The sequence below is a fragment of the Tribolium castaneum genome, chromosome 1 (genome assembly GCF_031307605.1).
Source record: "Tribolium castaneum strain GA2 chromosome 1, icTriCast1.1, whole genome shotgun sequence".
Classification (NCBI taxonomy): Eukaryota; Metazoa; Arthropoda; class Insecta; order Coleoptera; family Tenebrionidae; genus Tribolium; species Tribolium castaneum.
Genome location: NC_087394.1, coordinates 14,697,235 through 14,721,978, shown reverse-complemented (window position 1 = coordinate 14,721,978; position 24,744 = coordinate 14,697,235). Strand labels below are relative to the sequence as shown.

General features: G+C 31.7%; 1 protein-coding gene and 1 long non-coding RNA gene across 3 annotated transcripts in view; one reads left to right on the top strand and one right to left on the bottom strand.

Annotated features, from left to right (window-relative positions):
- The window catches only part of RhoGEF64C (Rho guanine nucleotide exchange factor at 64C), a 105,727-nt gene that overhangs the window by 10,191 nt on the left and 70,792 nt on the right, over positions 1–24,744 (bottom strand). Inside the window, exons 3-5 of one of the 2 annotated variants that reach the window (XM_008193033.3) lie at positions 23,407–23,508; positions 8,360–9,227; positions 2,137–3,703 (exon numbers count right to left, since the gene is read on the bottom strand). In XM_008193033.3, the coding sequence (XP_008191255.2) occupies positions 2,137–3,703; positions 8,360–9,227; positions 23,407–23,484 (2,513 nt within the window). In that variant the 5' untranslated portion in view covers positions 23,485–23,508. Of the gene's footprint in view, positions 1–2,136; positions 3,704–8,359; positions 9,228–12,464; positions 12,538–23,406; positions 23,509–24,744 lie in introns of those variants that run through there. The other variant, XM_064354660.1, reaches the window with a different exon arrangement.
- Positions 12,537–24,744, top strand: part of LOC135265311 (uncharacterized) — a 65,507-nt gene continuing 53,299 nt past the window's right edge. The window contains exons 1-3 of the long non-coding RNA XR_010332920.1: positions 12,537–12,810; positions 18,836–18,950; positions 19,009–19,072. This is a non-coding gene — a long non-coding RNA (uncharacterized LOC135265311). The remainder of the gene's footprint in view (positions 12,811–18,835; positions 18,951–19,008; positions 19,073–24,744) is intronic.

The following is a 24,744-nucleotide window of genomic DNA, read 5'->3' as shown; positions in this document are numbered from 1 at the left end:
AATCAGATGCTGTGAGCATTCATGATTCACTAAACTAGAATGATAAATTAACTTTTAAGAACTCATTCATAAATGTTCTATTAACCGACCCTAAAAATATTTTACTTTAAATATCAACTTTAGCAACAATATTCATCATTTAATAAGACCATCTATTGAGGTTTATTCAAGGGTTTAAGTTATGTGACTCTAAAATCTCGCCTAAAAGCAACATTTAAATTATTATTATTATAACGTATTATAAAATATCGGAAAAATTTATTTTTTGACTACTGAAACCACAGTTTTTTAACGTTAAAAGTTTTAAAGATATTTAATCTTTGGAGTAACAGATACTTACCTACCTGTTTATATAGTTTATTTATATACAGGGTCGCTAAAAAGTATGGATACAGTTAAATATTTTCAGAACGATTTAACACAGAATCCTGAAATTTGAGAAACAGTTCAAAGTGCTGAAATTCTATCATCTGAGAACTTTTTCAAATTTCTATTGTCATTTATTTTAAAAATACAAAGCTAACTTGATTTTTTTAAATGGCACGAAGGGTCAAATTTAATCATTTTTTAAAAAGCCTTTTTTCGTGAATTCAGTGATGTTACATAATACCCACCTTTACTTTTATTAAAAAGTAAAAAAATTAAAATTCATAAATTTTCAGGAATAGTGAAACTGATTTATCTTTGAAAATACTGCTGTTAGCGAAATCTGTCACTCATATATTAGCCAAAAATTAAACTTGGGTGCAGTAATTTGTTTAATAATAGTACATTTAAGTAACACTGAGCGAAAAAAATTCTCATGTTACTTTATCATGGAGTCAGAAATCCAAGAAGTTAGTGGAAATCATTTTGAACATCTTTGTAGCATACAAATCAAGTATTTTTAACTTTTACTTATTTTTTGGTTAATGTTTAAACAGCAAAGAGGTAACGATAGATAAAGACAACATTTTAAAGGCTAACAAAATTTTTTATTTTTCAAAATTTTCGATGTTTTTTCTAATTTCGATTAAATTAAGGTATACAACCCAGAAAAAAATGCTCTTCTCGAAAATATTAAATTTGACCCTTGTTGCTATTCAAAAAAAATCAAGTTAGCCTTGTATCCGAAGAATAAATGGAGATAAAATTTTAAATAAACACCTGAAACGATAAGAATTATACACTTTTTAGGATACACCAAATTTTATTAAGTTTTGATGAATAGTTTTTATAATATTTAACTGTATCTATACTTTTTAGTTAATTTGTAGTTAGATATTTAATAAACTAATTTATTAATAAAGAAAATAAACAAACCATATTTTTTAAAACACGAACGAGCAGTAATGAGTAAGTGCCTTTAATAGTTGAGGTATTAATCGCCAATTAAAACAAACGAGTCGATTACAACGTATTTGCGTTGGCCGTAATTCTAAATTAATACCAAATTCATTTTAAAATTCACTGTGAAATTAATGCAAAATAACAGTGTAAATTCGGCGACAAAATTGTGGGTGATTTGAAAGGAATAAAATGTTGATAATTTATGTGAGACGTATTTTTTTAAGTTATCTATTCAACTGTTAAAAAATACTCGTATCGTAATTGTTTAACGTTTCGATTGTGGCTCTTTTTCTCTCGATGGCAGTAAAGTTCATAGTTTCTTTTTAAAGTTTACTTAATTATTTTTTTTATTATTCTCTGTTTTGGAGTAACAATAAATTATTGGAAAGTATGTTTTCGTTCAAAAATTAAATTATTTCAAAAACTATGGAAAAATTTAAAACAATATAGTGTTTTATTTAATAAACAAATTTGTACTGTAGCATTTCTGGAAACACCCTGTACACTTGAAAATAATTTTATATAAAAATAAATTGTTTATACGTAGAAATTGTGTACAAAGTTATATAAGAGTTATTATAATACGAATGCGAAAACACTCGAGGGTTGTTGTTATGCAACGAGCGTTTGCGAGAACGATAACCGTTTTCGCATAAGTGTTATTCAATTTTTTTATGTTGAAACATTTTAATTTAAAACACGTAGCTATAGGAAGCGTGTTTTAAAACAGTGAAAACATTAATTTAAAACACATTGCTATGGGGAGCGTGTCTTAAAAAAGTGTTCATAAGCTAGAAGTCACGTTACCTCGTGGTGTATTCCTTGTCCAGATGCAGATCGTCTAGAAGACTCAACGGTGGGGGGTTTGCCGGCAGTGGCGGCGGAATCTCAATTTCTTCATAAATCGGGTCCGAATTATTCTTAATACTTTCGTAATGATGATCCTCACTTTCTGAGACTTCAACAACCGCCGAGTCAGCCAACAACTCATAAAACTTCGTCCTATTTGCCAATTCTTCCTCAGTAACCGAGCTACGATTACTGTGATCTGTATAACACTCAGAACTGGCGTCCATGAGCTCGTACTGAGTCGACGAACTATGTTCCGAGTTTAGATCATCATTCAAATCCAAATTCTTCATTCTGAGGAGCGACTCTTCGATGAAGTTGTTGATACCGTTCGTGTTATCACTCGCTTCCAGATGCGTTTCTTCAAAAACGAACTTCTTGGGCCTTGGTCTCCTTGACACGTCTGATTTACCACAGACATGAGGGACTAAATTCCGCCGCACGGCTTCAACGGGGTCTTTGAGCAGCTCCTTGAGCAGCTCCGAGGAGGGAATATTGGTTTGGTCGAACGTGTCCAAGAGGATATTATTCTCCTGTTTGTGCGTTATTTGTGCAGTTTCGATTAATTCGCAATCGTCGTACTTATGGCTTCCGTTTTTGTTCGATTCATTGGCTTTGGGCTCTTTCGAGCATTCGCTGCTTTCAGACGCGGCGAAATTACCGGTGATGTAAACGGAACTGCTCTTTTTGGTATTTTGAATTACAGTTTTCTCGTTCGCCGTATCGTTCACAACGACCGAAGATTGATAAAGTGGAACGTCATCATTAACGTTTACGGTTGAATAACAATCGTCACCTGTTATCATGATGGATGTCTTCCTTTGCGGATTATCAAGCACGGAAACCGTTTGAACGTTCACGACATCTGCGAATTCGTTCTTAATCTGCAATTTGTGAACCGTCGGCGAGCCGTTAATTTGAACCACCGTTTTGTTTGCGGGTTCACTTATCAAAGCCGATGACTCAATTTGAACAGAATGAACACTTGGTGACTCAACATGGACGGACTGAACACTCGCAGACGTCTGAATTATATTCACGTGGGGTTGTTTATTGTTGCTCCTTTTCCGAGGAGGAACAGACGGTGGAACCGCAACTTCCTGCGTTTTCTCCTCAACTTTTCCCTTAATCTCGTCCACATTTCCAACTTCTTGCTTTTCCATTGGTTCTTTGACTGCAACCTTCTTAGCTTTTTGTGTTTTCACATTTGGTTCTTCTTGAGGTGCGACCTTCGCTGGTTTCGCACATTTCGATGTGGGTTTGGGTTTTTCAACCGGGGGCGAGGCGGGCGGCGGCGGCGGGGGCGGTTGAGTTGGCCGTGGATTTGTGGGGCTTTTTCGCCTGGTTTTCGAAGGCAGGCCGTCTAATCGCTCGAGATCTTCCTCGCCTAAGTCTAGTCTCAGTTCGCTCCGGGAGGGACGTGAACGTAATGCCATTGTATCATGGAATACAACTTTCTTCGAGCCATGATTGAACCGTTCGCTGACGCTCCGTCGCAACTTGCAGACTTTTTGATCGGAGGTTTCTGGAAAAATGAGAAAAAAATTGTAATTTGATGTGCGACAGTTGTTTAATTTTATTTGGTTGTTGCATTGTCTGCTGTTTGTGGTGTGGTATGGCAAGGATCAAGACAATGCCTATTTTTATGCATTGTCATTTCATTACATTGAAAGCGTGCAAGTGAGACTCATTCAAAGTTTATTTACATGTACCATTTCAACACGCTAATAAAGGTAATCGCATGAATCGAAACGGTACATTAAAAAATCGGTTTTTAGATCCCGTTTTTGTTCCACTTTGTCACGTTTTGACTGAGCATTAAGGTTTTTTGTTGACTGTTCTTATTTACGTTGTTCTATTTTCCTACAAACTGATATTTTCTCGAAATTACTTTATTTGTTAATTCTTTTCAGTTATTTGACTCGTAGATAGGATAAAGAATCATGTGGTACTAATACGTGTCTGAAGGACTCAAAAATCAGAAATCAGTCATCTTATCTAAATAACTAGGTAGGTGTATGTGACTTTTTTTAAACTCTGCATTGTTAAATTTCCACTATCTGAAGCAACAACAAGTAAATGCAGCTTTGGTTTTCACACGAAATCGATACAAAGAATTATATTTGATAGTATACGAGGTGAAATTGATAGTTTTGTATATATTTTAAGAGATTATAGTAGAGCTCAAAAAAAGTCAAAATATCTCAACTTGCCTTATTCAAATGTTTATAATTTCTGTGATATCGAGAGTGAAACCTCCACTTAAGCGTCGAAATATTCGTCAAAAAAATGCAATATAATGTAAACGAAGGGCACGTATTTTAAGTACCTTATTCCCAAGATTACATGGATAATAGATTGAAAGAATAAAATTCGGTGCTAACTGCGTCAAAAAAAAATTAATGCCAAATTTCGACCTTTTTTCATAATTTCTTGATTGTGAAGACACTTTTTTCACTTTTTTTCGGTAGCTGTTTTTGCAAATTATAACAATTTAAAAAAAATGTAATAAGTTTAGAAGAACTAAGCATTCTTTTTATAATTTTTGTTGCTAAAGTTTAAGGCTTCCCCGTAAGTCTAAATTTATTTGCTGACAAAAACTCTACAGGGTCTCCGTTTTTCGAGCTCCACCATTAAGATCTTAGTATTCTTAGTTATTGTAAGAGATACGAGATCGTTTCGATTATGGCAAGGTTGCGCATTTTTATGGTTAACAATTATCTGAATGAAAACTTGATGTGTTATTTTTAGTTTTTAAATTATTGGAGAAAAACAGAAATTTGTAATTTTCTTTTTTATTTTTTCAAGAAAATAAAAGAACGAGACGTTTTTAAGTAAGACCTTTTTTTCATTTTTTTACAAGAAATCAAATTACAACGATGTATCAAATGATATATATATATATATATATATATATATATATATATATATATATATATGACTGAAACTTACATGCTGATTAAAATTAAAAAAAAGCGTTTTTGCAAAGAGTGCTTTAAAAAAACGCCAAAAATTTTCTTTAACAAACTAGATTTTGACAGTTCTATTAAATATGCGAGCAGAATTTTTATAACTTTGTCTTGTTTTGTTTTGCGAAGAAGAAACTTCTAGCTTATCATGTCATTTAGTTTTTAAATAAGTAAGCTTGGTGAAAAAGTCAACCTTCCATATCCAAATTCAATTAAACCTTCAATATCTAGTTTGTATAAAAACAAAATTGTTGGCGTTTTTTTCAAAGCACTCTTGGAAAAAATGCTTTTTCTCCATTTTGATCAGCACGTAAGATTCAATCATATCAAGTGATACATTGTTGAAATCAGGAATAAAAATACTTTTCAAAAATATATAAAGCGAATATGGCTTTCATAAAAAACAGAGTAGAGTGTTGTAATTCTTACATCAAGAACGCCTTGGAAAATACGATGACAGATTTAGATTCCTTATAAAAAAGTGCCTGAAAAACGTTCTAGTTAGACATTTTTAGTTCTTTTGATTTTAGCTATATTAACTAAAAATAAAAATTACAAATTTAACTTCTTTTCCAATCATTCAAAAACTAAAAATAATACATCAATTTTTCTTTCAGATAATTGTTCAGCTTAAAAATGTGCAATTTTGCATTATTTTAGTGGACCTCGTATCTCTTATAGTAACTGAGAACGGACACCATGGATATCTCAAAAACTATAAACATTCGGCATTCGGACAAGGCAAGTTAATTTATTTTGACTTCTTTTGAGCTCTCTATAACTTCCATTTGGAGAACTTTAAGATCTACTTGAGATTATTCAAACACATAGTAAATATCTAATATCATGTTTTAGAGATTATGGTTAATATTATTCCAAATACATATTTTGTTGATACTGTGGAAGGAATTGCATTTTTAGAATTAGCCCCCTTTGTTTTTAGAATGTTAAAAATTCCGAACACAACTATAAGAAAATTTTTAAAACCAAAAGAGTAATATGATTTGGCAAATGTAGAAGAAGTGTGTATAAAATAATTTTGAATGGATTCTTTAAAATCTGTAATTCCAAAGAAGAATCTAAAGATTACTAAAAAAAATTTATAAAATAATCTATATTTAAATAGAATCATAAGAGTAACTTAGGAAAGTCTAGAGAAGAGTACAGAAACAATGCTAAAGAAAAACCTAGAGAGAATAGTAGTAGAGTCTCAGCAGAGTTTTATTAGAGTCTAGAGTTTAATAAAGAAGCATCTGAAGAAGGATTTATAAAAGAATCTAAACATGGGTTTATAAAGTACTCTAAAGTAGAGTTCAGATCAATAATCTAGGATCAGAGAAAAACTTGGAGGAGAGTACAGAGGCAATGCCAAATTACAAATTATAAAAGAATTTTCAAAAAAAACTGAATATGAAGAGTAATTTTAGAGAATGTTTGTGTATTTATTTGTTTTACGTTGTTTTTTGATATTAGTCTTTAGTGCAATAAATCAGTCTGTTTTTTTACTTTTTGTATTTCTAAAATCAATTCTTATTTAAAAATCGAGAATTTTAGTGATTTTTGGCAAGCTCGTTTAAGGATATACAGGCTGCTCAAAAACTGGCGCACCAACTCAGTGGTAAGTTATTGAGAAGCAACTGCAGATTACGGGAAAAATGTGGAAAAAATTTCTAAAGTCATATTTTAAAAAATCTGAAGCTACAAACGTATTTTGTTAACTTTCTTAGTTTTCATTATTTATTAATGTTTTTTGCTTCACACTAGGTAATCGTTCCCTAACAAAACGATGAATAATTATTTTTAAATTTTCTATCAGACTTTAGCAGTTTCTTTAATTTAAAAAATTAAAATTCATCAAAAAAATCACAATGTGTCGATATGCCAACACTGGGAATTATTTCCTAGGAAACCGTTTCAAAAATAATTTATTTTTATTGTTGATCAAATTCTATTGCGATCATGACTGTTAGACAACGTTGCCACATATCATTTATCTAAAATCCGTTACTTATCAATGACTTTAATACAAATAATTTTTTTACTATTTTTACCTTTATATGTAACCAGTTCTCTACCACACACCATTGAGTTGGTGCATTAGTTTTTGAGCACGCTGTAGAAAAGTGCTACTGTTAGCAACTTTGGTGGTCATATCCTTATACAATCGAAATGCACTAGCACAAGGGGAAGTGCTATTACCACCGACTAGAAGAATTTAATTGCAAAATATTATGATTTACTTCACAATTTGAATAAAAAAATGCTATTATTTTTGCAATCGTAACTTTGGCAGTCATGCATATTCCTACCCAAAGAATGAAATTAAATTAATAAACGTAAGGTTTCATGACCCGTTTCCCAACTTTTTAATGGTTAATAATCGGAACATTACATTAGTAATAGTTAATAGTAAAGAAAAATCAATTATGTACTATGTACATACCCTGTGTAAGAATATCTGCAAAAATTTTACACTTATCTACTCGTACCTACTGCACTGGTTGTGTCAACAGAAGTGCTCTACTAAGGCAAACTAAATACCTCGAAGAACGAGAAATTGTTTAATTAAATATCGTAAAAGATGCAAAAATACTAATTACAAACTAAGTTTTTGTACAAGTCCCAGTAATTACTTTACACGTATCTATCCTTTTATGTGAAAAAATCACACACTTTAATTACCTTTCAAGCAATTCAACGACAAAAATGTTTCTAATTACGCCAAATCTAGTAAAAGCTTTTAAATAAGAGAGAGGATGCACAAAAAGTTACTGCTGGAGCCTATTTTCTCTTATATAAGAAAAGTGTTTTTTACAGTGAAACGTCAGTCATTCGAAACAAGGTGACAAAATAGCATCACCTAAAAATTTGTAATTTCTATTAATGGAAGTAATGATGCAAGTTATTAAATATCAACGTCCACCCACAAGTTGATTGTTTTCAAAATACCGGTCATCACTTGATTATGTTGATGAGTATGAGGTAATGAAACGAAAACGACACATCTTTTTAATTTGGGAGACAAAAGTTGTCAACTTCCTTATTACAGTTTCCAACAATTTGGGCTTGATTTATGCAAGCTCCGTTCACGTAAGAAATTCCATTTGTGTTTTTACAGTCACCCTGCCGTTCTAATTAACATGAAATTGTTGACTGCAAAAAGTGAAATTTTTGCAGATCCTCTCGTTTTTCAAGGTCTGCCAAAATCCTACCTTGTCCTTCCTCGTTTGACATTTCGGCGTCTTCCGACGCCTCCTCCTCCTTTCGATTTTGGTCCACTTCAAGTTCATTTTCAACCAAAAACTGCACTTTTTTCCTGGGTGTGTTGCCGGGCATTGGCAGGTAAAAGTGTGACCCACTTTTGTGCGCGGGCGAGGGGCTGCGCTCACGGCTGTTTGAATCCGTGTCACTGAAAGTTGTTGGTTTCTTTAATATAGACTTGAACCGGTTGCACTCAGATTCCTTTTCGTTTGGCTTTTTGTTCGGGGGCACTTTTGGGGCCGGTCTCTTCACCTGCACGTCCTCGTACTCCTGGTCCGCCGTCGGGGGCCGCACCCTGATCCTCTGGCCGTTGACCAGCGTGATGCTGGGGGAGCTCTCGGCCGTCATGAGCTCGTAGGGGTTGATGTCGCACTCGAGGATGGAGCGCCGCCCCCGAGGGGCCCCCTTGGGGGAGGCGGAGCGCGAGGCGAGGCGCGAGCGCCGCATGAGGTCGTAGGGGTCGGCGGCCGGCAGGATGGAGGGCCTGGAGGAGCTCAGCACCCGCATGGTGCCGGCCCGCGCGGGCGTGGAGGTGGTGGAGGTGGGGTAGCATCGCACGGTCCCGAACTTGCTCTCGGAGGGGGAGAGCGGGAGGCGCGTGCCTTTGCACTTTTTGCATGTCGTTGGGGCCTTCTTGGAGGAGCGTTTGGTGCCGTTGACGTAGTCGGAGCAGGTGCAGAGGACGAACGCTGGGGCGAGGACTAGGCCAGCTGGTGCGCGCACGCTGCCGTAGAGCCAGGGGTCGGCATAACGCATCGAGCGGGATAGAGCGCTCTCTCCGTCTTCGGATGGAGACCAGGGTTTGCGAGATCCTTCGGGCTGGAAGTTGAAGACGAGTGGTTAGCTTTGATTGGATTGAAAGTAAGGAAGTGAAGGAGGTAGACAAGGAAATTATTGTGATTAAAGACAATCCCATACGGAGAACAAAGAATCGTAGGTTTTATTGTAACTCGGAGGAGTTAATTTAGTTTACGTGAAGAGGTGTCAAAGGGAATTGATTGCACCTTTCTGCACAAAACTAACATTATTCTCGATTTAAATTTCACTATCAACAACTTGTGTTTAAAACGAAATTAAATGAGACACGAAATCGAAAAGTTTCTTTTAAGTCAGCTAGCAATTTCATTTAGTTAAAAGTTTTAAGTAAACTATCCTGTTGGGTTTGGAGACCCTGTTTCAAAACACATGACTTATTAGATGAGTACTATGAGATGCGTTCCTTTTATACAGGGTTTTAGGGATTGGGTTAGCAAAATTTGGATGTGAATTTGTTATGATCAGATGAGTTAAAAATCCTTATATAATTTTTTCAAAAAGTGTATATTTTTTTCAAAATTTTCATTAACCCATCTGTTGAGAGGCACTGTGTGGTTTATGGTCGTTATTCGGAAGTAAAGTTACCGTTGGGGGCGCCACTGAGCTAGGTCGAAAACAGTAACCATAAATGGCGGGAAAATGTTTATTCGAATATTTTGAGCGTTGTACGAATTTTGAGCCTTCACAATTATTGCATTGCCTATGCGGAATGACTATTGTATCTTTGGTGGAAGAAACGAATGTTGACAAATTAGAGATGACGAGAAAAACACGAATAACGAATGAGAATGAACAAAGACATTGAAAAGCCTACCTTTTGGAATAATTTACGTTTAAGTGTATTAGCAGTTGTTAATCTTAATTGTATTTTTGTTGATTTATCAAAGTATTTCATGACTTTATCAGTGGAAAAATTCTAACCTAAAATTCACAAACTTCACTAATTTATTAGTTTCTTGAGCCCAACTTTATGTTCGCTGTGATCCATTACTTATAGTCTTTAATTAGACAACTGTTTGATAACACTTTGTAATGAAAATTTAAATCTTTTTCACTTTTAATCCACTTTCAAATTCCAACAATAAACACTTTATACCACGAAAAACCGCAGAACCAAAGTGAACGCTAGTATTTACCACCACGTACTCTTAAAGTGATTCTCTCTGTAAGTAGTTAACACTATGCACGCAAAATTGTTAAACAATTCATTAAATTCAATTAAATGTGGAATTACGAAAATCTCGTTACTGTTTTCGAGATAGTTCAAAAGTCATCACCAGAGGGCGTCTAGTTAATTTTATTTCCGAATTCGGAAATAAAATTACCGTTGGGGGCGCCACTGAGCTAGGTCGAAAACAGTAACCATAAATGGCGGGAAAATGTTTATTTGGATATTTTGAGTGTTGTACGAATTTTGAGGCTTCACAATTATTGCATTGCCTAGGCGGAATACCTATTGTATATTTGATGCAAGAAACTTATGTTGACAAATGAGAGATGACGAGTAAAACACGAATAACGAATGACTGTTTGGTTCACTTTCTTTATTGGAAAATTATTACAAAGATATTGAAAAGCCTACCTTTTGGCATAATTTACGTTTAAATGTATCAGCAGTTGTTAATCTTTATTGTAGTTTTGTAGATTTACAGCAGCATTTCATGATTTTTTCAGTGGAAAATTCTAACCTAAAATTCACACACTTCACTAATTTATTGGTTTCTTGAGCCAAACTTTGTGTTCGCTGTGATCCATTACTTATAATCTTTAATTAGACAACTGCTTGTTAACACTTCGTAATCAAAATTAAAATATTTTTCACTTTTTATCTACTTTCAAGTTCCAACACTTTATACCACGAAAAACTACAGAACCAAAGTCAACGCTAGTATTTACCACCACGTACTTTTAAAGTGATTCTTTCTATTGTAAATAATTAACACTATACACGCAAAATTGTTGAACAATTCATTAAATGTCAGTTAAATGTGGAATTACGAAAATTTCTTTACTGTTTTCGACATAGTTCAAAAGTCATCACCAGAGGGCGTCTAGTTAATTTTATTTCCGAATACCTAAGGTAGTGGATGCTGTCATGGACAGAGGTACTGCGGTACTGCCATCATATGATTTTGACAATGACAGCGGCTTTTTGTCAGATCAACTATAATGTCATAAAAAAATATTTAGGTTAATTTTTGTGTCAATAATTTGTGACAACATGTGACACTGACACTAACAGGCTTATTTTGTAACTTATAACGATATCGCTATTTACCGAGAATCGAAATAATAACAATTTTTGTTATAAAGCTATTTTGTATCTGATTATCGATCGAATAATAACGAGAACATTATTATTTCAATCGCTTAAATAACGTTAGGCTGTCAACGAGTAGATATAACGATCTTTGACCAACTGTCGCAGAACATCAAAATTTACCATCAAATTCAACACTCTTGTACTCCTGGAGCTATATCACAATAAAAAATATTAGCAAGAGTTTTACTTCAAGAAAAAAGCTCGGTTGTTTAATCGTATCTCGAAACACATTGTTTATTAAAAATTAAATGATAAATATAATAATAGCACACACTTGTACTGGGAGGTATGTACATCTATTGAAAATTCACGTTTTTCCTCTAAACACACCACTCCTAATTTACCAACACCGGATAGCCCTGAGATAACTACGTTTCCAGTAAGTTGTAGAAGTTTTTCTTCTAAATCGTTAAGGGGTTTCCCAGCTTCGCCACCTCTTCTTTGGTTCATATTCTATTCAATTTTGTACTCAATCTTTCTTTTGCACCAAACATTTCCAATCTGTGAATTCTGTTCGGGTAGGACCACCAGAAATATTTAACTTTTGACATAATTATTTGGGTCGCATTTGTTTGTGCGAGGTACTTCATGTTGGTCCAATAATAAAAGAAGATAAATACCAAACTGTGCTCTCGTGTTTTTTCCCTCGCGTTTCTTTAACGAATTGAGCATTTTGACGGTACATTGGCGAGTTTGTCATTTTTGTAAAAAATAAATATTGTTACTAGAAAAATTATTTAAAAATGTACTACCCATTTTAATTTTTTTTAACTGTGTGGTTATTTTTTAGATCGTTATGAAAAAATATCGATCACAGTTACAAAATCACCTTTTTCTCAAAAATCGTTATCTGATCGATATTCTCACATAGCGATTCTCGTTAAATAACGGTCTCGATAAAATAACGATAAACTTACAAAATAAGCCCGTAAACCTTTCAAATTTTGTCACTTTTTGGCACTTTGTCAAGGTCAAAAAGCCGCTGTCATTATGATGGCAGTATCTCTGTCCACGACAGCAGTTATGCCGTTTTGTCAATTATTTTAAAAAGCACGTGCACGCGAACTTTTAATTATTCTATGCAGCAGTTCTCAAAATTTGGGACCTTAAGGCGGCCCCCAAGACCTGTCAAAATCAAATTGTCAAATCAAAAAAATATGTGTTTTTACCCTTTTTTACTTTTATACATATCTCAATATCGACAACAATTTTCAACCGGAAACCATTGTGGCGCCTCCAACTGGCAAATAAATTTTGAAAGCGGTAAGTTTTAAAAAATCTCATTCTCAAAGAAATTTTTCTAATGGTTGTTTTTTTCTTCCTATTGCTAGTATTGGGTTCAGTTTTTGCATGCATATTGCTGTCTGGTTTGATCTAAATACAGGAAGCTCAAAAACTGGCGCACCAACTCAGTCGTACGTTGTTGAGAAGCATGTGTAGATCACGGGAAAAATATTGACAAAATTCCTAGTCACATTTTAAAAAATCTGGAGCTACAATTTTATTTTGTTAACTTCTTCAGTTTTTATTATTTTTTAATGTTTCTATGTTTCACACTAAATAATCGTTCCCTAACACAACGATGAATAACTATTTTTAAATGTCCCATCAGACTTTAGCAGTCTTTAAAAAAATTAAAATTCATCAAAAAAATCACAGTTTGTAAATGTGCCAATGCTGGGAATTATTTCTTAGGAAACCGTTTCAAAAATAATTTATTTTTAATGTTGGTCAAATTCTATTGCGATCACGACTGTTAGACAACGTTGCCAGATATCATTTATTTAAAATTCGTTGTTTATCAATAACTTTAATGCAAAGAATTTTTTTACTACTTTTACCTGTATATATAAGCAATTCTTTACCACACTCCATTGAGTTGGTGCGCCGGAATTTTGTTATATTTAGATTTTAAATTTAGATTTAGATCAGATGTTATATAAAATATTTAGACCTTTCGAAAATGTCGATTCAAAAGTTTTGTGAAATTGATTATGAATGGTTATTGATCTATATAACATAATTTTTTGAGCCTTTGTTCTTGTTGGTTGGTATAATCTTTGACTTTCTTAAAGACTCAGGAAATGTACAAGTGGAGAAAGATTCATTGATTAAATAAGATAACAGGACACATCAATTCTTTAACGGCTTTTATTCAATTACCTGGTAGATCATCAACACCATTTGCCTTTTTACACAAGTTTTATTATTAAATTAATGATAAAGATATCTCATCAGGTGTGGTAGGTGTTAAAAAAACTTTTTCCTTTACGTGTACCGAACTTTGGTTGGGAACTTGTATCTCCCATCTGAATCTAGAAGGTATCAGAAGAAAAATCACTAAACTTAATTTATGTAATCAATCAGCCACAATTTCTTGTTACTTCAAAAAGTAGAGATTAGTGTAGATAAGATAACTAAACTTTTTCTCAGTCCATCTATTTGATTTAAAAAAAAATCGTTCAAAATTAAAAAAAAAAACTATTGTTGCATAGACAATTTTATGAAATCAGCTTTAAAATGATGTCACACTAAATTTCTTGAAGTGGTGTTTTTTTGGCTTGAAAGATGCAAAAGCATCCTTGAAGCTTAGATAAAATTTAGTTTCTCTTTACGTTAGTAAGTTTGGCCTGTTTCAGCATTTTTCCCAAACTATTAGAAATTAGAGATATTTGGGGGTGCACATTTCAGTTTGGACACTCTGTATGTTGTTTCTACTGTAATGAGGAGACTTTGTACAAAATGCATCGTAGATTTTTTCTCTTATCTCCGGTAAATTTTGCGAATATCTGATTCATACATAAACATAATAGACAAAGTTATTTATTCTTCAACTAACTGGTCGTAAAACTAAAATATAAAAGCTCATATTTATCCTCGTATTTATCTGTTCAGAATAGTAAAAATACAAATAAATAATTCACATAGCACATTTCGCAGTAAAAAAAATGATACTGTAGTTAGGTTACTTCTTCTCGTAAGTCATAAGAGAAATAATTCAAACCTGAATTAATTTTTGTTTGCTAATTAGAAATATAAACATTCACCAACACTTTTTTGGGTATTGAGAAAGTTTGCTAATCAAGAACCTTGTCGTTAATTTTTTAATTACAGTATTGTAGGTAGACCTAAACTTTTAGCTACTTTTTCCGTTTTGAATTACGTGTCCAACAAGAAATAAGAAAATTGTTACATTTTTTATGACATAACTTGTGAGAGTCCATTTAAGCCTACAATAAATGTTGGTTACAGATGAATTTTGAACACATTAGCATAAAAATCTGTACAGTGTACACAAAAACATTATTGTTTCCTAATATGTTAGAAGTTTATTAAAATTGAATAATAAACAAATTGCAACCAGAAGATTAATTTTAAAAGTTTCAAACACCGTCGATAAGGTACATGTACACGTCACTGAATATTCATTCACACTTGGGAAATTCTTGTTAAGAAATAACAATAAATAATCCACATTGTAAATTTTGACAATGATGTTTACTTAAAAAATCCCAGCTTAACTAAATATTTTCACTTTTCATTATAAAAGCCATTTGGCTGTTGTTATTAAGTGCTTTAATATGGTCACACTACAAAATTTTATTCCGTTGTATTAATCACAATGTGGCTATAAATTTCATTGAAGAGAAACACTAGAGTTAAGCCAAGAGAAAACTTCGCGCATTTTACATAAAATTAAGAGGAAAAGCGTCCTAAATACCCACATTATAATATAGTTTTATAAATTATTTATCACATCAAAATATATTAACCCATTATGTAACGACTATTATGTTGCAAATAGATTTATATAAAATGATTCTCCGTTTTGCAGAATTGCAATTTCCATAATAATGACTCAAAGTGCTCAACACAGTGTAGAAACTTTCCGTTTTATAATTAGGTAACTTTCTTGCTAATATTGACATTGTAACAATCATATGAGTATTTTTTAGGAAAAGACAAACTTGGACTTGGACAATGTATATTAGCAATAGCATGTCTTGTGCAAGCACAGCCTTTTTATATTGACCTCAAATGTACAAATTTCAAGGTTCAAAACTATAAAGTATTTCACTGTGTTATAATTAAAAGGTTAGTTTTTTAATTTCGTGCGTTGAAACACTTCCTTATAGCCTATGCACACGTAACTGTTTGTGGCAAAAAATGGCAAACTATTTTGGAGCAAACAACACTATTACGAGGTTTTATTTAATCCACCCAGAATATTATGAAAGAAAAGATATAAAATAATCTAAAAAAGTGAATTTTATAGCTTATACAGGGTGTCCGTTTTTTGAGCTCCATCATGAGGATCTCAGTTGCTATAAGAGGTACATACAAGGTCGGTTAAATTAAGGCAAAGTTGCGCATTTTTATGCTGAACAATTATGTGAAAGAAAAAATTATTTGTCATTTTTAGTTTTTGAGTTATTGAAAAGAGAGAAAAATTTGCAATTTTCGTTTTGATTGTTTATAACTAAAACCAAACAATCTAGAAATTTTTAATTAGAACGTTCTGAAGGTACTTTTTTACAAGGAATCCAAATCTGTCGTCATATTTTCCAAGGCGTTCTTGATGTCAGAGTTACAACATTCAACTTTGGTTTTTCTTATGGAAGCCATATTCGCTTTTTGTATTTTTGAAAAATGTTTTTATTTCTGATTACAACGATGTATCACATGATATGATCGAATCCTACATGCTGATTAAAATGGAGAAAAAAGCATTTTTGCAAAGGGTGCTTTGAAAAAAACGTCAACAATTTTGTTTTTAAACAAACTAGATTTTGGAGGTTTAATTGAATTTGGATATGGAAGGTTCACTTTTTCGCCAACCTTAAAAACTAAATGACATGATAAGCTACAAGTTTATTCTTTACAGAACAAAACAAGATAAAGTTATAAAAATTCTGTTCGCATATTTAACAGAACTGTCAAAATCTATTTTATTAAATAAAATTTTTTGCGTTTTTTTTTCAAAGCACTCTACAAAAAAGCTTTTTTCCTAATTTTAATTAACATGTAAGTTTCAATCATATCATGTGATACATCGTTGTAATCAAGAACGAAAAGAATATTTAAAAATACAAATGTCAAACATGGCGTCCATAAGAAAAACTAAAGTTGAGTGTTGTAACTCTAACATCAAGAACGCTTTGGAAAAGATGATGACAGATACAGATTTCTTGTACAAGAGTGCCTGAACAATGTCCTACTTAAAAACGTTTTCTTCTTTTCGTTTTCGCTTAAAAAAATAAAAACGAAAATTACAAATTTCCGTTTTTTTCCAATAATGAAAAAACTAAAAATGACACCTTAATTTTTTTTTCAGATAATTATTTACCATAAAAATGTGCAACTTTGTCCTAATTTAATCGACGTCGTATCTCTTACAATAACTAAGATCCCCATGGTGGAGCTCGAAAAACGGATGCCCTTATACAGGGTGTCTCTGCAAAGACTTTCGAGCTTAATATCTCAATTATTTGTCAACGGATTGTTATGAAATTTAGAATACACATATTTTAGGAGGTGGTCTTTCAATTTCAAAATGACCTCAACTTAAAAAATTAAATTTTAAAACACATTTCTTTTATTTAAAATTAAGCTAAATTACCGTTGGATCATTAAACCCCAAAAAATAAATGACCACACAAAAAATTAACCAAATCGCTCGGCTGATCCAAAAAAAAAATTAAATTTTCTTGTTAGAAACTTAATACACATTTTGATAGTAATTTGGGCAGTCACCCTTTAAAACAATTGATGAAGCATTTCTATGTGGCATTTTGTGTACCACTGAAAAAAACTGTCAAAAGTGTGCGCGCTCTCAGAAAAGTAAAATTGTTTTAATTTGGTGAAATTACTTTAGAAACCAACAACAGTGGCTGAAATTTCTGTGTTGTTGAAAAAGGAATCCATATTCGCCTATGGAAAATAGGACAGCATGTTTCACTGAAGATAATTTTTTAAATATTTTTTTTAAATATTTTTAATTTTTTTAATCTTTATCTTCTAAAATATCTGCATTTTAAATTTCATAAAAATCCGTTGACAAATATCTAAGATATCAGGCTCGAATTTTTTTGCTGAGACACCCTGTATAGAAGTTTAATTGCTCTTAAATTTTCTATAAATATGAGACATTTATTTTCAGTGGAAAAAATGAAAAATAAAAAATTTAAATTCTAAAAACAACTTAACGACACAACAATAAATCAGAATATGGAAAAAATTCGAAGGTTGTCGTTAGGAAAAAAGTTGAGTAGGGTCATGGAATAAAGAACGACCTTCTTGGTCAAAAAGAATTTTAATTAATCTTGCTTTGGCAACCACTTAGTTATTTATGTTAAAATTAAACGGAGAAATGTACAAATGCAAAGACTGAACACACGACTCAAGTACTTAAAAATAAACACCCTGTAGAGATGCACACTAATAAATACCTACCTACCTAGATACCTAGATTTTATGATCACTTTTGTCGGCATTTGAAACCGTAGTTAAATTTCAGAGTAAATTAATTCTCTAATTGAATTTGATGCAAATGACCATTAGGAATCTTATGAATTCCTTTATGCTTCAATGTCATAAACTAAATAATGATTTTATAAATGAGTTTGAGTCGATAATATTTATTTAGTACAAGAATTTGCAGTCGAATCAACATTGTCTATATTTAAAACTAAAGTAGACGATAGGAGTAATAAATTATGAAATAATTGTACAAGTGGTGAGAGTTGGATTTCCTTTAATTAGTCAACAGATGTTTGTACCAACAGTTAAATTTGGTGGAAAGCAAGTACCGCAGCCTTGACATCTTCAAATCTGGATTTTTCAATTGTGCAATGTTACGTACTTCCCACCAAAACAACACAAAAGTGGAACCACAACATGATGAGACATCGGATACCGTTTCTTACAAAATTCGCTTATTCATGGCGGGAATAACGGACTGAATACTGAAACTTTGTTATCAGACCATCAACCGATGAATGGACAGCGTTTAAATTCACATTTGTAAAGAAACACCGCATTCTTCACAGCTCCTCGCAAAAGCAAATATGAACTGTGTGAAATTATTACGCAATCTTCCGTGTTTGTTATTTGTTAAAGCAAATAACGGTGCTAACATTTTTGACTTAAATTTTTTGCCATTAACTAATCTTACATAAGACAATAATTTGAGTAAATCACCACTGGGATACTGGATAAAAGGCTTTTTCGTCCATTGTTCGCTTCGTCTGGTAAACCGCAGAAAAACTGTTAAAACCGCATTTTTCAGATTAAGACAAGATGGCTTTTTGGATGGTTAACGAGGTTGGAGGCTTTAGCGCAACAAATTAATTGTCATGATCACGATAGAGGCATGAGAGTATTGAAGACTAGCAAATGTGAAGGTTTAAACGGTTAAGACTCAATATTTTGATTGTTGCATAATGTTTTCTAACATTTCAGTTCCTAATTCCTTAAGCTTCCGTATTCCCCCAATAAATTAAGTGACTTATTATAACAACAAAAGGTAAGGTAAGATACCATATAATTTTTGTGCTTACGAGTATATTAGACTCATTGGACAAAAAAATGTAAAATATTTCAAAATTTGTAATTTTTTTTAATGATTTATCAAAGTCTAAAAAATGCCGATTAAATTGTACTTTTCTTTTGAAAACACTATAAAGTTAGTTCATCAGTAGAACAGGACAATTTTATTTGTTCTGTTGTATTGTTTGTGATTTCAAATTTCAACAAATTACTTAATTTATTATATTGAGCACGCACAACCCATAACGATGCAGTTAAAGATTCTTTGGAGATGCCGAATTTTTTCCGATTGTTCAATTTTTTTTCTACTCCAACACTTCGATAATAAAGAATTTCTAACATTAACTTTGACACCTCTTTCAAATAAACGAGGGGAATGTAGACTCGATGCAATACAATTTAGAAAACAACAATTTAGAGAAAAGGAGGTATAATGCATTTTTTTTTATTTATTGGAATTCAAATTTGGATGATACAAAGTGCAAATTTTTTTCCTTTCTAAAATAATATTCTATAAATTACCGGAGAAGTATTTTTCAGTAAAAAACATTTTTTTAAACAATGCAAAAATCTTACGATTCCCCCAGAAGTTACAAAAATATCTATGCTAAAATGTTGGAAAACGATAAATCTTTTTTGAGTGAATGCAAAAAAATGATGTAAAAAACTGAAAATAAAAAACAGTAATTTTGTAAAAAAAAAATGATAGGGGCTGCATACATAACTTCGCACCCCGGCGGGTGTAAAACTAGAGAAGGCCTAATATTTTAATAAAGACTTACAGGGCTTCTAAAATATCGTTTTTCACCTTTCAACTATTCCACGACTAAAATATTATTTATGTCTTTCCGAGACAGCAAAATAAGAAGAAGGTACAGTCAAACACAGTGAAAATGACGCCTCGATAAACCTGTCCTTGCTGTGGTCTTCTACGTCAAGTTAAATGAAAATGTAACTTTTTTTATGAAAAATTTAACAACCATGAAAAACCAGCAGTTTTTTATGTATATGTTTATTCAAATTAAAATTATAATTTATAAAATTATAACATAACACAAACTGATTCGAGAAGCTCATTTGTTTCGATGTCAAACTTAAAGAAACGTTTGAATTATTGTTACTACATAAGCGGAAATAAGACTATTTAAAAACAATTATTTATGACTATAAATAATTGCATTTTTTAAATTTTAGAAAATAAAAATAAGTAACATATTTAATTTTATAAATCTTTTAAAATATCATTGTTTTACATAAAATAAAGAGAGCTTATTTCGTACATAAATTATGTTACTTAATTTAATTTTGGAAAACAGTCTATCAAAAAAATATTAAATTAATAATAATTTGACTTATGTCAATTTTATTTTACTATTATTAATGCATAATTTTTTTTAAGAAATGATTTTTGTTAAATCGTTTACTATTTAAAAAACTCATTTTTTATTGAATTTAAAAATAACACAGTTATCAAAAAATAAATTTTGTAGCAGAACTAAAAAATTTCAAATAATTTTGTAAATTTTTTTCTGGTTAAATTAATAAGTAATTTTTAAAATAAATAGTTTTTAATTACAAGAAAACTTAGGGCCGGCTTACAGAACGTGTTAATCGCACCTAAATTTAAATTCGCGATTAACTTTACGTTTGTCAAAGCAAAATAAATGGTAACTTGATTCGAATTAGTTTAATTCTGAAGTAAATTTTAATTTCACTTTCTGCTTAATGAATTAAACAACTCATATAAACTCACACGTGGAATTAAACCTTCTTCACGCAAATAAACAATGGTTTAAGTCATTTGGTATTTTCGAGGTTATTTTACATAAAATCAAGCTTAAAATATAAAAAGCTTATTTCGTACAAAAATTACAGAGTGGTAGTCCAAATATAGAAAAAAATATATTAAAGATTTGAGGCTCCCCTATAAAGAAACATTGGTTTGAAGATCATTCTTTTGAACTGCCTTTTTTTTTCAATTGCAGGCTAAAAGTTTCAGTGTTTATGCCCCACTTATAGTAAAGATGATTGTCAAAAATAATAATGTAAAACAATTTTTCAAAAAAATTGCTTTATGTAAGAAAATCGTAAATTATTGTAATTTTTAGTTTGGTTTTTAAAAAAAATTACAAAAATTTAAAAAAAAATTACTCCAAAATGAAAGCACAATTTTCTCTAAGAATTGGTTTGTAAATTTTTTCATTAAAAAAACTCAACATTTTCATTTGATTAACCTGATGTTTGCAAAATAAGTAGCATCCTAATTCTAATTAGTTTAATTCTGAATTAAATTTTCATTTCGCTTATTGTAAACCGCTTCCAATAGTAATTTTTGTATTAAGTGCGCGAAATGAGTGTTTTTTTAATGGCGCCTGAGAATGTTATTTTAGTCGAGACCGCCAGGTCGAGACCTAAAAGACATTCGAAGGCGCCATTAAAACATGAATTTCGCCACGAAATACAAACAACGTTTTTTCTACAGCCTCCAGATGAAGAAAAAAGTAACAGAAATTAGTTGGAACAAAATGGTCTGATAAATCGAGTTGCTTGCATGGTTACGATGATAAATAAAAGTGATAGTTGCGAAAAATTTGTCACAATAGGTATTTTTGTTGAAGAAGTGTGATGGATTTTAGCAGCGAAAACGAAATAGATGCAATTGCAAGCGCGGCAGTGTCGAATCTTTTGCCTGCTAAATCAAGACCGCAGTACGAAAAAACGTATCTTCAGTTTCGGCAGTGGTGTTCTATGAAAAAGATTGATCAAGTAACGGAAAATGTTTTGTTGGCGTATTTGGAAGAAAAGTCTACCACCTTAAAGCCACCAACACTCTGGGCCCTTTATGCGATGTTGAAAGGATAAACGGGGGCACGTTTTCGTCATGCACATTTAATTTTCATATGTCAAAGTAAATATCTATTATTATTGTTTTGTAATATTGTTCTGTATAATTATAAAACCTTTAAAACTACCTCTCATTATCGATCCGTCTCTTCATTTCGGTTGCTGTTGATGTCTTTTCGTGTTACTAAAATTGTAACAGAAATAAGTTGGAACAAAATGATCTGAAAAATCGAGTTGCCTGCACAGTTAAAAAATATTATTTTTTCACTGTGAAACCGTGAAAAAATAATATTTTTTCACAGTGAAAAAACGTCAAACTTCGCGCATAGGTAACCATGCATAAATGTCACGATTTTTTGACGGCTGTAGAAAAAAAACATTTATCTTGAAACTACGTCAAGTTTGCAATTCGATAATTTAAAATCTTGACTGCTTGGGGTTACAAAGGTCAGCATCCACAGGAAAGGTACATACAGTCGTCCACAGTGAAAATGACGCCTTAGTAAACCAGTCCTTGTTATGGATGCCGACTTTTCTACGTAAAGTTAAATGAAAATATAATTTTTTTATTGAAAAATTTAACCAGCAATTTTTTATGTTTAAGTTTATTTATCAATGTTTGAAAATTATTAATTCCACATAGTATTTTGAGAAATTCAACATCAACAGATTCAAATCTCATTTGTTTCGATATCAATTTAAAAAAAAAACGCGTAAGTTGTTACTACATAAGTAAATAAGTCGGAAAATTTTAGAAAATTAAAATAAGTAAGATATTAATTTTTGTAAATCAAGTTTGAAATAAAGAAAGCTTTTTGTTACTTAATTTAATTTTGGAAAACAGTTTATCAAAAGAAATATTACATTAATAATAGTTTGTCTTTTGTCAACTTCATTTTTTAATGCATAATTTTCTTTAAGAAATAATTTTTGTTAAATTAATTACTATTTAAAAAACAAAAAAATTTCATCTAATGTAAAATTATACCATGAGATCGAAATTGTTCTGAAATAGAGCACTTTTGAGGTTATGTTATCTTACACAGCAAAAGATGTGGCTAAAGTTGCACTTCTCTTTTAAGACTGGCTCTTATCCAAAACATTTTCGATTTAATGAAATTAATTAACTTTAAAAAAATTCAAAAAAAATTAGGTTAATTAATAAAATAAATATTAATATAATATTAATTTGTTTTAATTTATTTTTTAAAGCCGCATTTTCTTAAAGAAATGGTTTGTTAAATTTTTCGTGAAAAAACTCAACTGCAGTCCGATAATAATTTACAAGCCTTCCTGCAAAAGGTTAAAATGGTCGGCTCATTTATTGAGGCGTCATTTTCACTTTGTTCAACTGTACGTGCTTTCCTCCCGAGGAAGGAACTCTAGAGAAGAAGTGACGCACTTTCATGGAATATTTGAAGCGTGTCAAACGATTTTTGTGATGGGGTCTTAATTTTTTTTACTTACCCTTAGACCGTAAGAATACACGGCATCAGGCTGAGTCGTTGGAAATCGTCGCATTGCATGGCTAACCACTGCAGCCATGAGAATGTGTCCGCTTTGGCATCACTGAAACAAAAAGACCAATTTTGAGAAATAATTAATAAATAAAAATCAGTCGCAGCAAATTGTTGTTTTATACAACGGTGGAAAAAATATCGGTAAATACTTTCAAGCTTTAATTGAAAAGTGTTTACAGTTTTTCGATTACGGTTACTTTGTGGTCCTGGTGATTCGGTTCAAGGAAAATTAACTAAACACCGTAACTAATACCGTGCCAGATTAGTTTAAAATTGTATTGTCATTGCAAACTTTTATTATTTTCATAAATATTGTGGATGTGGACATTACAGGTCAACCTTCAAGCTGGATAAAGTTAATTAATTCGTTTTTAATTCTTTATTGTTACAACATTTGCCATTTGCCATAATTTTGTAACAAGTTCTCGAATTTAAAGAAACTGCCATTAGCTGGATGGTCACCATAATAGGTTCTCGTAACATTTACTCATTACTGAAGCCACTTCAATATTTTTCAAATGTGGTAATAACGTAGCCACCAAAGCAATTTTCTCAGGGAAAAAATTGGAAATATTTACATTATTTAACTGTATTAAAAATTGGAAAAAACCAAACGAGGTTAACAGCTCCTGTCTTCTTACTTAGTTCTATATGGTTTGAAACAGTGTGGACAACTTTCAAGATACCGCCTGCGCAATTAAATCACAACTTAAACATAATATCTCATTAAATACTTAAGGAGATAATAGCAAAACCACACATTAACCATTTTTTATTTAGTATAACAACCATGAAATGTTAACTACTGCAATTTAAAAGGAGATCATGTCGCATTTTTACCTACACAACTAATTTAACTCATCACTGCACAAAGTGTTTTCCTATTAAAACGAATTGTGCTCAGGCCAATCACTTTATCTACTTTATTACCTAAATATACAGGGTAATATAAAAGTCTCAAACCATCTCTTGGTTAGTGATAAATAAAGACCGGATTTTAGAAAACGTCCCGAACCCAGAATTTTTCTTGAAAATCAAAATAAATCTGTTTTGTTAAAAATGTAATTATTATTTGTCATAATTTTCATTTTTTCTAAATTTTTAAATTGACTATTTTAAACATCCCGCAGTTGTGTAAAAATAAGATATCTTTTCTAATCAAATCAGTAATTAGTTTAAATAACTTATACATCAGTTTTTTAATCACTTAGTTCTACGGAATTACGGAACTGTTTCAGCTTTTCAGTTTCTCAGTGTATTGGTTTTTTATTTAAAATACAGTTTT